Source organism: Wyeomyia smithii, chromosome 1, assembly GCF_029784165.1.
Source record: "Wyeomyia smithii strain HCP4-BCI-WySm-NY-G18 chromosome 1, ASM2978416v1, whole genome shotgun sequence".
Taxonomy (NCBI): Eukaryota; Metazoa; Arthropoda; class Insecta; order Diptera; family Culicidae; genus Wyeomyia; species Wyeomyia smithii.
Genome location: NC_073694.1, coordinates 198,057,843 through 198,074,718, shown reverse-complemented (window position 1 = coordinate 198,074,718; position 16,876 = coordinate 198,057,843). Strand labels below are relative to the sequence as shown.

General features: G+C 38.6%; 2 protein-coding genes across 4 annotated transcripts; one reads left to right on the top strand and one right to left on the bottom strand.

Annotated features, from left to right (window-relative positions):
• The first annotated feature begins 671 nt into the window (after positions 1 to 671).
• Positions 672 to 16,199, top strand: LOC129717654 (acyl-CoA-binding domain-containing protein 5A-like). 3 transcript variants are annotated; one of them, XM_055667723.1, is made up of 6 exons: positions 672 to 977; positions 1,039 to 2,577; positions 2,638 to 2,861; positions 14,278 to 14,389; positions 14,447 to 14,528; positions 14,590 to 16,138. In XM_055667723.1, exons 1-3 carry the CDS (start codon positions 760 to 762, stop codon positions 2,777 to 2,779), a joined length of 1,899 nt encoding a protein of 632 aa, XP_055523698.1. In that variant the 5' UTR covers positions 672 to 759; the 3' UTR covers positions 2,780 to 2,861; positions 14,278 to 14,389; positions 14,447 to 14,528; positions 14,590 to 16,138. The 3 variants fall into 3 exon arrangements, with proteins under 3 accessions (XP_055523698.1, XP_055523699.1, XP_055523700.1); XM_055667724.1 differs by lacking the exons at positions 14,278 to 14,389; positions 14,447 to 14,528; positions 14,590 to 16,138 and adding an exon at positions 2,918 to 3,549; XM_055667725.1 differs by lacking the exons at positions 672 to 977; positions 1,039 to 2,577; positions 2,638 to 2,861 and adding an exon at positions 12,311 to 12,851 and having other exon boundaries at positions 14,590 to 16,199.
• On the bottom strand, positions 3,493 to 5,508 carry LOC129717655 (zinc finger protein 892-like). The gene is made up of 3 exons (XM_055667726.1): positions 3,836 to 5,508; positions 3,712 to 3,773; positions 3,493 to 3,648 (listed from the first exon to the last, which is right to left on the bottom strand). The coding sequence occupies exons 1-3, from the start codon at positions 5,392 to 5,394 to the stop codon at positions 3,551 to 3,553; spliced, it is 1,719 nt and encodes a 572-aa protein (XP_055523701.1). The 5' UTR covers positions 5,395 to 5,508; the 3' UTR covers positions 3,493 to 3,550.
• Positions 16,200 to 16,876: the final 677 nt, after the last annotated feature.

The following is a 16,876-nucleotide window of genomic DNA, read 5'->3' as shown; positions in this document are numbered from 1 at the left end:
TCAGCCAATCAGCAGCCGGTTCAAATTGGTTGAATTTAACGGTGACCAGCTGTCGCGTCTTGTCTTAGGTGCAGAGAAATATTAAGGCAATCCATGAGACAGTTGCGATCAGCTGATTTCAGTCTGTTTTCAACTCATGACAGCTTTATGTATGTTCGATCGTTCTCAACTTGGATGCAATCCGAATCCAGAAGCGTGAAAAACAGATATCCGATCGGTAGCTCTAGTATCACGAGTGTCAATCCTAAATACAACAATATAAAATCACTTTTGATATTATTGCCGACATTAAAAGATTTCGGTTTTGGCCGTGTTTTGATTTTACAGCTTGAAAAACAGCTACAATAACAAACGTACAAGCAAAAAAACGTCACCCGTGGATTGCCTTATGTCAATAATGTGGATTACACAGTTAATTGCAAATACCCAAAAATTGCTCGGTGTATTCAAATTTGCATTCAAGCAACCTTTACGTAGGTTGAAAATATTTATAATCCGCTTAGAGCGCTTAAAATTGAATATTTGTTGTAAGAGGTGCTTTACTTATTTTTGCTGAATTTTTGCTTTTGTGTTAAGTTACAATTTGCGAGATTTTGCGTGTAGAATATTTTATGAATGTATGTTCATGCTAGTGTATATGTCAATTGACAGATGAATGCAGGAGCATAGAAAACAAAAACAAAGCATAACACTTTGTGTATACATGTTCTGTTCATCATCAGTTTTTAAAAGCGGTTCTATTTTGCTTGATTGAAAATCATGCCATGTATTGTTCCCACATGCCTACACACGGATGGAACACTGAGGTCGTTTCCCAGCGACAACACCTTGGCGACAAGATGGCTCGAAGCTATCCAAATAGGTAGCGGATACTCAATGCAGGTAGATGAGAGTGAGATTCAGCCGGAAATATGCAGCTTTCATTTTTCGAACGCGGATTTGTGCAGCTATGAAGAACCCTCTGTATTTATGCATTGGTGAGTGCTATTATCATTACCTTAATCAAGTTCTGTTCTGAAAAATTCGTCCACTGTTTAGTGATGAAACCAGTATGCAAATCGGCAGTTGCAGAATATGCTTAGCTTTTTATCCAATCAAGGAAATGGTATCTCTGGAGGGCACTATAGATGAGAAAAAAATTACATCGCTGCTCGTAACATTGGGTCTGAGTGTTGACGAGAATCAATTTTTAAAGTTGCTGTGTCTGCCTTGCGTTGCCCAGATTGAAATAATTACATTCCTTCTCTCAAAGTTCACTCGATCGGAGGTGGCTTTCCAGGAATTACTACAAAAATGTAAGGGGACAGTACAGTACCTTGATATCCAAATAGAGATTGCTAAAGATGTTGACGAGGAGGCCGTGTCGGAATCTTCAACACAACCACATCTTGATGCCAACCAGGACACTAGTGGTGATGAGTGCCTACCAACAGTTGACCAAAATCCAATAACATCGCAATCCATAAGCGGTCCAAAAACGACCGACCGACCGATCAGTGTTAAGGAAAAAATGGAACGAAACTGCTACATATGCAATACGGTTCATTCAGACGCGAATCAACTGATGCTTCATCTCACCAAAAACCACACCGCCGAAAAGGGCTACCATTGTACCGAATGCTCACTAGATTTCCCTTTGCTGTACGTCTACAATCGTCACCTCAGCCGGCACGATGAATCCCAACGACCATTCAAGTGTGTCATGTGTTCCATGCGGTTTAGGTCCAAGTTTTGGCTTAAGCTGCACGAAAATAAAAAGCATTCCGCGAAACACAACGTGCAACGAGTTGTGAGTAAATCGCACGAAATAATCTGCGATCAGTGCGGTAAAATTACCGACAACCATAGCCTCAGAGAACACATTCAACAGGTACACCGGAAGGCAGGCCAACCAAAATGTGATATGTGTGACAAAACGTTCGCGACAAAGAGTAGTCTCGAGCGGCACATGCTTCTGCATACCAACGCAAAACCTTACAGCTGTGACCAGTGTGAAGCAACCTTCCGCCGTTTACTAAACTATCGGCACCACAAAAGCATGGTTCACGAAGGCGTTAATCCGCACGTTTGCACGGAGTGCAACCAAGAATTTAAAAACTACACTCAGCTTTACGTGCACAAGCAAAAGAACCATTCGAAACAAAATTCGTCCAAAAAATACTATCAACAGTACGAAACTTGCAAACTCTGTCGATTGCGATTTGCGAAGGGTAGTGAGCTGAAAGAGCATATTCGAGTTGAGCACACTAATGAGCAATACCCTGCGTTCCGGTGTCCGCATTGTTCGAAAACGTTTATGTTGTCAATCCAATTCAGAACCCACAAACTTCTTCATACGGATAGATATATCTGCAAGGAATGCGGCCTACGCCACGTCAACCAGCGAAAACTTCAGTACCATATGGATCTTAAACATTCGAACGGTCGCGTTTACACCTGTTCCGAATGTCCCAAAACTTTTACCAGCTTACATCAACTAACCCTGCACGGTATCCTGCACACGAAAGGAAAGCAGTACCAGTGCAGCTTTTGTACTAAATCGTTCCTGCGAAAGTTTCAACTGAAGATTCACACACGGTAATATGTTCTGAAGTTGGTTGTTTTCGACTCAATTTCAATTCGCTTTATATCTCGTAGCATTCACACAGGTGAGAAACCGTTCCAGTGCAAGGGATGCTTGAAGCGTTTCGGCGACGACAGAAGCTTCTGCGTGCACAAAAAGTGCTGCCAGGCGCTACTCGCGAGCAGTATTACGCAATCAGAGCGTAAGGACAAATAACGTGTGTTTACTGTTTACGGTCGGACCCTTCGATCTAGCTAGCGGTCAGTACAGGAGGATGCACGTGCTACGAAGTAAAAAGGTTTGTTTTTCTTCAATATCAGTCATCGTTATACACTAAAGTCGCTTTTTACGCAGGGGATACGTGTCGCGTAAAAAAAAACCGCGTAAATTCCGGAATCCGCGTAAAAAAACCGCGTAAATTCCGGAATCCGCGTAAAAAAACCGCGTGAATTCCGGAATCCGCCTAAAAAAACCGCGTAAAAAGCGACCTTAGTGTACTTCACAAAGTATTTCATTTATCGAACATATTACTTTGACACCGAGAGTCAAAGTGAAGTCCACTAAGTCTCGAATATCGGTATTTTTTTCTTGATTCGATATTTTTATCACTTTAATAAACAAAATATATGTGCATGAATGAAATAGTTCCGAATAATTCCACTTCAAACGCTGGCTGTACTGACGCTTGACTAATTACCCTTATTAACTAAAAGAAGTTAGGCTTTTGAACGCCTAGAATTTGTAAAATTACTGATATTTCAATCTGTGAAATCTAACCACGAAGACAAGATATTGAATAATGTGTCGCATCTTCATATTCACAAGGTGATTGGATACATCGCTGTTCTGTCTAATCTAATTTATACGACATTATGCCTTTTCTTACAAAAACATTCGATTACCTTTAAATCAAGTTAAATGAAAAACGGTTTCACCAATAAAGATCTTTACTTTGATCATATCACTAGTAATAACGGGCTTCCAAAATTACTTCAATGCTTTTCGATGCGTCCGTTCATGTTCTCCCCGCAATCGTCTTGTGATAAACGTCTTCTCACAGTACGAGCATTTGTGGGGCTTGATACCTACAGTTAAAATTTGTGTTTAATAATTTGCTTGTATGGAAAAGCGATGTCATTAGCACATACCAGTATGCCCCATCTCGTGCCGCTGTCGGTTACTATGATCCGCGAAGGACTTTTCGCAATACCTGAGGGATTCAATGACGGAATTAGTGCCACAAACTGTAACCCTATTCTTATGACCAATTACCTGCACGGATACGGTCTCACACCGGTGTGAGTGCGCATATGTTGCTCAAGCCGCGGCTTGACGCGGAAAGCTTTAGAGCAAAGTTCACACGGAAACGGAAGCGCCCCGGTATGTATCAGCTCGTGGTTCAGCAGAGCAGCTTTACGCTGAAATGCCATCTCGCAGAAGGAACACACGAACGGTTTATCGTTAGAGTGGACCAACATGTGCGCCTTAACGAATGCTGGGCTGCTGAAACATTTGAAGCACTCCTCGCATCGGAACGGTTTCTCGTCCCTATGCTTTCGCTCGTGTGCCTCCAGGGTCGCAGTAGTTGGAAGGTTCAGCCCACAGATAGAGCACTGCTGACCCGTTTCTTTGTACTTTCGTTTCTGATGCATTCGTAACCCTCCCCGGTTACGGAACCGTTTGAAGCACACTTTACACTCAAACGGTTTTTCCTTTTTGCCCGGCAAGCTAGCACCATATTTGTTTACTTTGTGAGCCTCGTGAGCATGAGCGATTAGCAATTCATCAGACGGAAATGCGAGGCCACAAGCTTGTGCGCAACAAATATGCCCTCTGCGATAGTTCGGCTGAAGACGTATCGGAGTTAAAACCGACGAGTTGAGTAGCTCTCTAGTAGGATGATTATGAGCATGCTGCCGGCGCCGTTTCGGGTCAATTAAACGAACTCGGCATCGGGTGCATTCGTATATCTTCGATGCACGAGCTTGCTTCCGATGTGTTTCAACCGCTCGTGGTGTCGTGTATCTTCGATAACATACCGGACAACTATGCGATTTGTGGAAGCTCATCCTGGACTTATGACACTCGCAATGAGCTTTCAGGGCAGCTTCCGTCTTGAAAATTTGAAAACAAGCGCAACAGATGAAATCACCTTTCGTTCTCACAATAACCCGGAACAATTTTCGCTCGACTTCATCGAGATCATCCAATGCTTTTTTTAATGATGGGTCTTTGTTATCGGTGTCTATTGACTGATCTAGAACGACGGGTTCTTCATCCATGTTTCCACTTACGTCATCTTTCACGGCGGAATCTTCAAAACCAATAAACTCTAATTCCGATTTATTATCCATTGAAGAAGCTTCCAAACTTTCATCGACAATAGAAACTTCATATGTTGCCGCATGTGATTTTTCAGGCTGTATTTCATTCCATTCCACATAATTCACCTCAGCCGCTGAGTATTTTTCATCGATCATTTCAGTTTCGAAATCCAACGTTTCTATGTCCTGATACAGTTCCTCCTCGCCGATTTCAACGGTTTCTTCTTTAACCTCCACAATTTCCTCACGAAGCCTTTGTCGCAATGTACGATCCGTTTCTCTGACTTTGCGAATAAATTGGATGAACCGTTTCAGTTCCTCTAGACAAGATGCACAAATCTGACCGGGAAGATCGGTATGCTCCTGCACTTGTACCGCGGTTAGTTCCGATATGACGTCCCCAACTGCGGAGTCGTCCTCCAGGTGTGCCACCAGCGAAATCGACGAATCGGGATCGTCAATGTTTGCCATGCACGTCCGACACAGATTGGAACCGTGGGATTCCATTGTTTATAAACGGGAATTGAAGAATACCGAAATTAAATGATGAAATGATGAATAATAACTTCTTTTCAAACTACAGCGTCCAAATCGTGTGAAATTCGAATCTTTGCTGTAGCATAACTGAAGGCAACTGATACGTGACACCAGTGATGCCAGATATTTTTTATAATAGCAGCATCTCTACATCTAAACATATCTGCTGGAAATCCTGCAAAAGTTTGCCCGAAACTCGCACACATGTGGATAAAATTAACATAAAAATCGGATTCTAGTACACATCAACGTAAAATCCCCGTTTCAAATAGAACCAGAGCACGCAACGCACTTCAATAGTTCACGTTTTGCAGACAAATCTCTTCGTCTGGTATCGCTGCCAGTGGTTTGTTTACCGTGTTTACCAAAGCGAACCCAATAAAAAATTTCTACTATTTTTCACCTTTCTATTAGCGATTTTTTTAATCCACCAGCTCACCTCGTTTTGACCAGAGTCTATTAGCGAATTTCTTTATCCTCCAGCTCACCTCGTTTTGACCTGGAAGCGCACTAACTGCTGTCAAAACCCTTCTTCATTCGGGTTGTTCGCGTTTAAAGAGATTTGGAAGGCTGTTCGCACCTACGTGAACACTCGTATGTAATTGTCAAAATGTGCTAGATGACAAAAACAAAAATATTTCCTTCCTTCTTTTTCGCATGCAAAAACCAAAGAAATATCAGCAACACCGTCAACGCGAATTCGCTCGATTTTGACCCAGTTTTGACCTAGCGGGCTGCCCAAAGCACACTGTAAAATTTGCCAGCTTTAACCCCATTTTTATATCATTTTTCAAGTTTACATTTACTTACGTGCTATTATATTTAATCTTATCTTTTTATTGAATGGAGTTATTTTACGCGATTTTTTTAAATTACGCGGATTTTCTCAACGCGGTACAACTAACCGCGTATAAAAAGACCACAGTGTATAACAATGCTACAAGTTAAACTTGCTGTTTTTGGTGATTTTCGCAGGTTTCAAATCGAAATATCGTATGATTGACACAGAATGTTGCTATTTTTTCATTATTTTCGCTACATTTCACAGCTTTCTATAAATTTCGCTAAATTTTGCGGGATTCGCGGCTTCCGTTAGGTGAATCGAGATTTACGAAAAAATGTGACAGCTGTCATTATTTTTTTAACCGAGCACTCAGTGGTGCAGTTCTTGGCAAAATCACAGAGACCCGACAATAAATTTTCAGTGTGCACGATATTTCTTAGTTCGTTGCTGCAAACACACTAAAGAAAATCAATGATTTTCAAGAACTCTAATAGATTCCTACCATTTTTTAATTCAAAATTCTTTAAACATAAGAGTGTTCTTAGTTTCACCACGAAGTCGAAAATTGGGGTTTCTTGTGAGATCAAAATCATCAATCAATCAATCATCCAGGACGAATTTAGGGTCTGACGCACAATATGGAATCCTGGTTTCGCCCATTAGATTTAGATATAAAATTACAGTAATGTCATGAATTTGATATCGTTCTTTCGATTTTAATTATAATTTTTTCTCATCTCTCTCAAATGAAGAAAATATCTCTACCTGTCTCTTATACTAAACCTTAACCCATCAATTCCAAAACCAAACGTTCTGGCCTAAATTATTTTTCCTTTGGGAAATTTTAGCATTTTTGTTTCTCGTTTCTCCTTTTTCGGACAAATTATATAAAAAAAAAAGATTTTTAAATAATGAGCTTTTTCAGCTAATTAATTTTGAATTTTTCTTCCAACTTTTTTTCACAAAAAAAAAATATTTTTTATTTCATCAGAATGAATATTTTTTCAAAAATATAAAATAATTATCTACAACTTTGCCGAAAAGGTTACACCAATCAAACAAGCCGTTTTAACTCTTAAAATATTTGTAATCATCAATACGTTTTATTCATCACAACCCCCTGACCAATTTTTTTAAAAAAGCATTTTCTTTTCCAAATCAGCCATCGACTTAACTTCTCACCTCCTCCATTCTCTCCCTATCACTTACTTTTCGTAACACTTTTCATCTCACCAAGATAGAATTCAGAAACTCTTAAGCGACATCCTTAAATTATGTAATGTAAAAACCCCAATTTTTCGACCCCTTAACTACGCTCCCCGTAACGACGCTCCCCTCATAAAAACGCTGTACTCTGAAAAATAGGCACGTAAAACCCACCTGAAAAACTTACGTAAGTGCCTGACCTTCACAAAATCTGCCATTTTACGTAACATTAGTAACTTTCACCTAAATTTCACGTACAATTCACTGTCAATTCACGTAAATCGGTCACTTTATAATTTAAATAGTTTGAGCGCGTTGGTATTTGTGTGTTTTGACTTCGGTAGTGTTAGTGCGGCTGTGGTGTGACGTTTCCGACAACGGAATTTACGTGAATTTTTAGTATGCAAAAAAAGTCAGTATGGCGTACAAAGAACTCCTGAGCTGCTCCAGATAATTCAATATTAGAAAACACGCAAGGTAAGTACCCGAAAAAAATAACATTAAAAAACATTAAAAAACTTAAAAATTGCTGTAATTGTACATAGCTATACCATAATTTAACTTTGTTTTTCATTGTAGATACATCAATTTTACTTTAAATATCATTGTCCAGAACAATAAAAAACATCGTTTTTGCCATTTTTACCATTAAAAAAGGGGGTCGTTATGTATCTTAACAGCATTTTTTCAAGCGTTTCTCCCATACATTTGGAAGTCACTGACAATGTTTTTCATGGTAAAATTATTGTCGGGGGTATATTCAACAACAAAAAACGTTGTTAAAGCATGGTAATGACAACAATCGTTTTCAAGCTTACAGTAAAAATACCGTGTTTTTATTGTAACCGTGTTTTTATTGTAACCATAAAAAACACGGTATTTTTACTGCATAAGCTTGTAAACGATTGTTGTCATTACCATGCTTTAACGACGTTTTTTGTTGTTGAATCTACCACCGACAATAATTTTACCATGAAAAACATTGGCAGTGACTTCTAAATGTATGGGAGAAATGCTTGAACAAAATGCTGTTAAGATACATAACGACCCCCCTTTTTCATGGTTAAAATGGCAAAAACGATGTTTTTTATTGTTCTGGACAATGATATTTAATGTTGAGGTATCTACAATGAAAAACATAGTTAAATTATGGTATAGCTATGTACAATTATAGCAATTTTTAAGTTTTTTTAATGTTTTTTTAATGTGTTTTTTTTTTCGGGTAGCCAGAATAATATTAAGATTAACAGTCATTTTCAAGTGGAACACCTCCTGCGCAAGCTGCGAGTCAAAACTATGAATGGTTGACATCGTTCTGGCCATTCCTGTTTTCTCCTGTCGGAAATCTCGATTCTAAACAAGTAATTGTTTTTTAGTGTTTGAAAATAAATTATATTTTTATTCATGCGCTGTGTATCCTATTTATGCGTTCTGTTTATGGTTTCATCTAAATATCACGTAAAAAGATACGTGAAAATCATGTTATAATTAAATTACCTGAACAACACGTAGATGATTGACACTGAAGTTGACACTAACACACTAACACATGAACGGCTTTCGAGAAATCGGCAAAAGTTACGTGAAAAGAAGGTGGATGAGAGTCAGCCACTTTTCCCGGTAAATTTTACGTGCATTATTTTGAAATTTTCTTAATAAAAATGCTCGTTTTGTAAAGTAAAATTATAGGCTTTCCAGATTTTTTTTTGTTATACTATGCTGATCTTACTTCCCCCTTTCCCAATGAAACAATTCGTAACGCTCAAGGGTACTCCTCCCTATAAGCGTTACGTCATTTATGGATGCCGTATTATCTTGTTCGATCGATGTTATTGATAAATTTTTATTCGGCAATAGTTCAGCCTCAACAATCTTTTCAAACGTATTTTTCATCCAGAACGCTAGAATGGACTTTCCGTTATCAAATTATGCAGAAAATTTGTCATGAAAAGTATTCATAGGTCGTGGTAGTCGTTCAAAAATCGATCAAAGCAGATTGGATGTTTTTTAATAACTTCACCCGCTTAAGATATTATAAAAAAAACTAGTATAGTGATCAATAGAAACAACGGAGAGAGCTTCGTAGCCGCGAGGTTACAGAGTCCGCTTTGATAAGCGAGTGGTCGTGGGTTCGAATCTTAGTAGAATCAGGCCATTTGGTTGTCAAAGGACTTTAACATGGGTCCATTCTCAGGCTCTCCACTACATACCCTTCCTTCAAGCTGAATTCTATAGTACCCTTGCTGAATTTCATCCTAACAAAAAAGTCCCTCTTATAATAAAACTGTTCTAAGTAACGTATAATAGTTCTTTTCAGGAAATTGTAATTATGACGCGGTCTTGGCTGGAGGAATGAGGTTCGATAAGACTCCTTCCTCTTGACAAAAATATAAGTCCTACTTATAATAAACCTGACCAGAGGTGTGAAGCATTGAGTGCCTCTTCAGGGAATTGCGATTGTGACGCGGTGTTGGTAGGAGGAACGAGGTTCGATAAGACTCCTTCCTCTTGACAAAATAAGTCCTTTCTATAATAAAACTGATTTCAGAAATATTTACTCTCTACTGGGAATTGTAATTGGCGATATTGGCACGGAGGAATGAGGTTTCGATAAGACTCCTTCCTCTTGACATAATAAGTCCCTCTTAAAATAAACCTGGCCAGAGAGGAACGTTAGGTGTAGCCTCAGTTCAGGGAATTGTAACTTGGCGATATTGGTAGGATAGAAAAGAGCAAGCACGGATATAAATGAAAAGCGTATTATTCACTTCAATAGTGATACTGTCAGTAATATGAAGTGCGGAATACAGAAAACACCAGGGCAATATCACAATAGATCAAAATGTCTCTGATCGCAGTGATGAGTCCACACAGAGGAAAAAAATAGAAACAACGGTGATTAATTTTGTATGCAGAACACCGGAAAATGTCGTTTCACATGAAATAAAACTTTTTCTTGAAAAAGTAATTGTTACGAATGGTGGGGCTAATTTGTCTAAACCATTTCTATAAATGTCACCGTTTTCCAGGCTCAAGGTGGTGTTTTTAGCTTTCCGTAAACTGGAAGTTGTCTTTTCGGACTGAAAAATTACATCGGTTTTCGCTTCCGGCATTTATCGGTTCTGAAAATATAATTATTGAAGAGTTTTTTTTATCAGCCTTAACAGCTCTTTGTGTACTGCTATTGGTGTCAGGCATCTATTTTCTTGGCAACAGATATAGCGTCTATTTTCTTGGCAATGAATGTAGCGTCGAACATCGATATTTGGTTTTTGATCGTCATCCAGATTCTGAAAGCATATTGCAGTAAAAAATCAATTTTCGCAGAATTCCAGAAACCGAAAGTTGCCTCAATAAACCTAAAAATGTAGTCGAGTTTTCGTCAATTTCCGGTCTCTACCCGACCAACCACTCTTTAAGTTTCTTCATGATACGAGAACGATCGCTATCGATTAGTTTTGAACCTATATCGATTGTTTTCAGTTGTTGTCGTTTCATAAAGGTGCATAAAGAGTGGTTGATCGGGTCAGCGTCATCCTGGTTCTGGAAATACTACTATTTGGAGGATTTATGAATGTTGTGCTCTTTCAAGCACAGTTGTCCCAGCGCACACAAGATTTGTGTGGAACATGGGACAACTATGCTTGGAACGGCAGTATACTACTCCTCAGAAACCGGAAGTCGCCGGAAGATTCGTGAATGGCATCAGATGGTCTCCGGAAATCAACTTCTGGACTCTAAAGTTATCGAATTAATTCAAAAAGTTCCCAAAAAGCTAAAAAAAAATAATGATTTTTCACTCCTTCCTTCTTCAGGTGTTGCTCCTCCCCCTTTTAAATAAGGCTATGACAACCTCATTTGTAAAAGAAACTCCTATGCCAAGTTTCGTGGAAATCGGCTCAGGCATTTAAGAGTTATGCTGCAACATACATACAAAATTTGTCTTTTATAAAAATAGATTTTCGTGTTTTTTTCTTCTTAAAATATTCTTTTTGTCTCATGATGTATCTTTTTCTGGAAGGACAAAATTACTGTCTTTGCTTTGGTGACCTTATACCAAAACGGTCTGGCTTAAATTATCAAATTATCAAACCAATCCTCTGTCTGGAAATTTTAGCTTCAAAATGGCATCTTTTACCCATAGGACCATCTATGTAAGGTTCACTCATATGTGCCAAAGGAGACGAATCCACCAAACTGCCCTAGCTCTGAAGCCCAATCGAAACTTTCTAGACTTTGACGAAGGCGAAGCTAAGAAAACATAAATTCAGCAGAAAATGTTGCAAAATTCAAGAAAGTTGGCCGAAAGTGGTGAAAATGGTCGGAGAAAGCACTGTGAAGGAGCTTATGAGTGGTTTTATAGAAAAATAGTTAAAGTATCCTGCCAACGATACGAATTGAATAAAAATTAGAAAGAAAATATGTATTATTGTTAAGCATACTCGAGATTACAATGATAAAAAAAACTCATACATTTTGTTTCATTTAAGAATGAAGGGGTATTTATAATTTTCGGAACAGTCTATATAATCTTCCCTGAAAATTTTGAAATTTTCGCAGTTTGGTCTAGTAGCTCTTCAAGCTTAGTTTGCAATCTCTGACTCTGACAAATGTCTACTGATATGCACTCGGTTCGGTGTCTGATGTCTGATGCAGACGTGATCCAATTCGAGCTCCGTCTGCACAGTAGCCACGCACGTCAACCCTATTTTCGTTTTAGACCTTATTAATTATTTAGTAATAAATTAAAGCGGATCGTTAGGGCAAAATAAAAATCGGTATCTGAGGAAGTTCATCGGCGCCAAAGTTTAACGCATGGCTTAAGCTATCGGCTGACCGGTTGAGCTGCGGTCTATTCCGCCGTGCATTCAGTCAGCGTTTGTACGTGAATGAAACGTTTCGTATCTCAGTTTGAGCGCTAGACAGATTCGAAGAAAACTGCTGGATCAATCTTGACTGTGCATTCGGAACGAACGGTTCAATTTTATTTCTCTGCTCAATTCATTTGGCAGACGCTTGGGCCATTCGCGTTGACGGTGTTGCTGATATTTGTTTGGTTTTTGCATGCGAAAAAGAAGGAAATATTTTTGCTTTTGTCATCACGCACATTTTGACAATTACATATGAGTGCTCACATAGGTGCGAACAGCCTTCAAAATCTCTTTCAACGCGAATAACCCGATTAGCCGGAAGCCACTCGTAAAAGCAATTTTAGAAATTTATACACCAATCGTTACCGTTACCGATGCGAAGATGCAGTGTTCCCTTTCGTAACCACGTGTGAAAGTGTGTTATCGCGTTAGTAAAATAGCTAATTTATAGATTGGATGTGCTGATTAAGGTTTACCAAAAATTCAGTGATTAGTCAGCCTAGCGATGTCTGTAGAGGAACACTTCAACGTTGCGGTTAAGGTTATACAGCAGCTGCCGCAAAAAGGTGCGTAAGAAAACCCGGATGAAACTGTGACTATTTCTAGTTTAATTTATTTAAGTTTTTGAATAGATTTTTAACGTGTTTCGATTTTTTTTTATTATTAGTTTAAAAAAATCTTCCAGATTTGTTAAATTAGTATATTGCACATTAAAAGATATTTTTAGGATAAATTACCACAGCCACATAATGATGGCCAGTAAATTTCTCAGGTAAAATAAATATCGTCTTAGTGATAACATTCTCCAAATTATTGAAAATTGATAATTACTTGTTTTCTGTATTGATCTGTAGTCATAGGTTACTATGAGTTACGAATCTAAAACATTTGTTCACTCGTGAAAAATATCCAGGTTGCTAGGTCAAACTTCTGTGGAAAATTTATTTCAAATTAAAATTGCTCAATAGGTCATGCCCGAAAATTTTATTTTGATACTTTTGCGATTTTGATACTTTGTGACGAAATACCTATAAAGTAATAACCGACTTGTACAGAAATTTAAGTTAATTTCACTGAAGAATTCTCATTGTTCAAAATTATGGAAAAAGTAAGTTTACCTAACGTTCGTTACACACATTGTTGGGAGGCTCAAAAAAATAGCAAAGCGTTTTTGCAAAAAACAAAACCCTGTACGTAATTAATCTTTGTACATATTATCAACCAAAATGGGAATGGAGGAAAACGATCAAAAATGAAGATTGAATGTCAATTCATTTCTTAAAAAAACAAGGCTAGAATCTGGTCCACTCCATGCATTTTTTTATCCATTTGCATACAAGTTTCGCTTGACACATGGACTTCCGAATTTACACTTCGTAAAATTCTAAACCATCTGGTATCGGAAAACCACTTTTGATTTCTAATATAATTTTTTCCATCGTATGAGCAGCAAAAGCAATCTACTTAATTACTCTTAACTGCCCATAATTACAGCTCACAGTTGAAATAGTTAGCGACATAATCAGATCAAGTACCTCCTACTACTAAGAACGGAAAACTTTGGAAAGTATTCACAGACACCATATGACCTTGTCCAGATGTAGAACAGAGTGCATTATCCGAACGCGCATGTTGTTGATATTAAGCATAATTTTAGCGGTCAAATAGACTGCTGCATTAAACAGGTTTTCTATCCGGAACGAAAAATTAAAACCCTAAAATCGATTTCAAAAACTGGTTTAACGAACCGACTGCGATGAAGATGTTTTGCTGCAGTTGTTCGCCATTTCTATATATATATATAACTTCATCGTCGATCGCTGATGCGTTTTATGCCACCCTTTTCAGTCCCCCAGCGTCGGTTGAATTTATATTATTCGACCCAACCTTGACCCCACCTCACACATGGGAAAGGTTCCCACGCGCTTGTGCTGCGTTTGATTTACTGTTTTGATTTGAGTTTAATCAGAAAGCTTTCCTTCATCTCTTCAGGACCTTACCAACCGAACAAAGAAACACAGTTGATGTTTTATTCGCTTTACAAGCAAGCCACTAAGGGAAGATGTCCGGAGAGGCAACCACCATTCTGGGATTTAATTGGCAGGTAAGCGAGTGTACGGTCTCTTGATCGGACGGTTTGATTCGACATTAGTTATTTCAGAACTAAGTGGAACGCGTGGAACCGCCTAGCGGACATGCCGAAGGAAGAGGCCATGCAAAGATACGTTGATGCGTTGGAAAAGGTTCGGTAGTGTGTTTCGAAATAAGATCAATTTGACCTAAAATATGTTTGCCTTTTGTCAGATTTTGCTGAACAATGGTTCAGAACTCGTCCCCAGCTTTGTTAAGTGTGACATCGCTGTGAACCGGGACAGCATCCAAGCACGGCAACGATGAGAGTTATCTACAGATTATGATAATAAGCTAGGTGACACAGAGAATGTCTGCAACAGCAGTGTATGCCTATGTTAGAAAGCCTACCGAAACTAAGTTATGCAACTAGAAACGAACTGTTTTGAATGAAGAAAATATTTATTTTGCTTCGCCGTCCAAATGTGAGTTTGATATTTAGGCGAGAAAACACAATAATAAAGAAATCAAAAAAGTGGAAGAGGTTGTTTATACGAAACGACCGCAAGGTTAACGTAGAATTACGACAGCCTGTCTTATGTCAATAATTTTTTGCAATAGCTTTGGAAATATGGAAATGTTTGATATTAGTTGTATTTACCAGACAATTAAACTGTGCAGTAACAGTTAATAATTTCAGCCTTGTTAAATGTTTAAAATAAACAAAGCAGAAAGAATTTTAATTTTCCGAAGTTATCGTCGGAATCTATGGTCAAGTATATGAATATGAAGATTGTTTGTATTTCATGATACTGTAAGAAGACGGAGTTTAACCGGAAAAAGGCCGGAATCCTCAATCGGCAAAGATGCCCCTTCTGTAAATTGTTATGAACCATGAGTATGATCGAGATGCTGTAAGAAGTGACTGGTTTGTAATGATGAAAACTTAGTAAATTGACATTTACGGATTTGTTTCGCATATACCGCTTGTGATGCACAGTGTTAATGAATCGTAATATACATCACACTGCTGCGCAATTGCAGCAGCATCAAACTGCAATCAAAGTTGCAATTTAGTAATAACCATTCATTATGCTCTTCCAAATATATTTAGCAGCCTTGAAAAAGACTGGTTGCTGCAGTTGCAAATTTCATTCAATTATCGCATAAACGCTTCATGGTCCAGATAGCGCGCGATATCCACTCTGACAAAGATTTTTTACGCACGTAGTGGAATGAGATAACTGGAATAATTATTTCCAGTTATATCATTCTACTACGTTCGTAAAAAAGAGGACGGGCTACGCTGCTCACCGTTTGTCGGTATATAAGCGAAATTTGAGCGTGAAAGCGCATTATTTTATCGTCAACTGTGTACCTGGCAACAAATGTATCATCATTGAGATGGCACCAGAGGCAAGCGACAAAGGAGCAAGGAATTTCGTCACAACAGGTCAAACCTCGGTGTAAGTTGAAACATTTTCGGTTGCTTCCCGGTTGGCGGATTACAACAAACGTTCTACTATTACACTTGCCGCAAGGTTCAGACCGCCGTACGTTTGCTGCTCCAAGTAAATTGTTACATTCCTCTTGTCAACCAATTGTTGCCTTATGAAGGCAACAATATAACATGTATCGTGTGTTGCACGGCTTGAAGGAAGAAGATGTTTCCGTTCTCGTAACAACCGTCTTCTTTAAGACGTTACATATTTGTTAATGAAGTGTTATGAATTTTCTAAAACGGACTCAGCGCCGTGAGCAGAACTGGCTGAACTTTTCTGTTTGGAATCGGATTTGTTTTGCATATACCGCTTGTGATGCACAGTGTTAATGAATCGTAAAATACTTCACACTGCTGGGCAATTGCAGCAGCATCAAACTGTAATCAAAGTTGTAATTTAGTAATAACCATTCATTATGCTCTTCCAAATATATTTAGCAGCCTTGGAAAAGACTAGTTGCTGTAGTTGCAAATTTCGTTCAATTATCGCATAAATGCTTCATGGTCCAGATAGCGCGCAATATCCGCTCTGACATAGATTTTTTGCACGTTGTGGGTTGGGATAACTGAAAAAATAGATATGACTAAAGTCGCATGGAAGCAGATCGTGCATGTTTTATGCTGCCGACGGTAGACATGAGTATGAAGTTGGAAATCGTGATGTCGAACTATAACCGTTTTGTTTTAAGACGCAATAGCGTAAGTGCTGCATTTCTGTTATCTGCTGCCATCCAGCAGTCCGTGTGGTATCGACACAATCATGGAATGAATTATACATAAAACACAAAGCGCGCATTATTAGTCAACTAGGTATATTCTGTCGACCTTGTTAGGGAAAGAAGCATTGTGCGACCAATCAGAGGTTGACATTTGCGTTTCGACAAGGCTTGACAATTTTCAATAGTGCAACAGTTCGAACAATCAGATTACAACTTTCTCCATTTGGACGGGTGCTTGGTTGATTTGCTCTCGATGTTTTTGGTTTTTGAAATTGGATCCCTGTAATGAAACTGGCCCCCT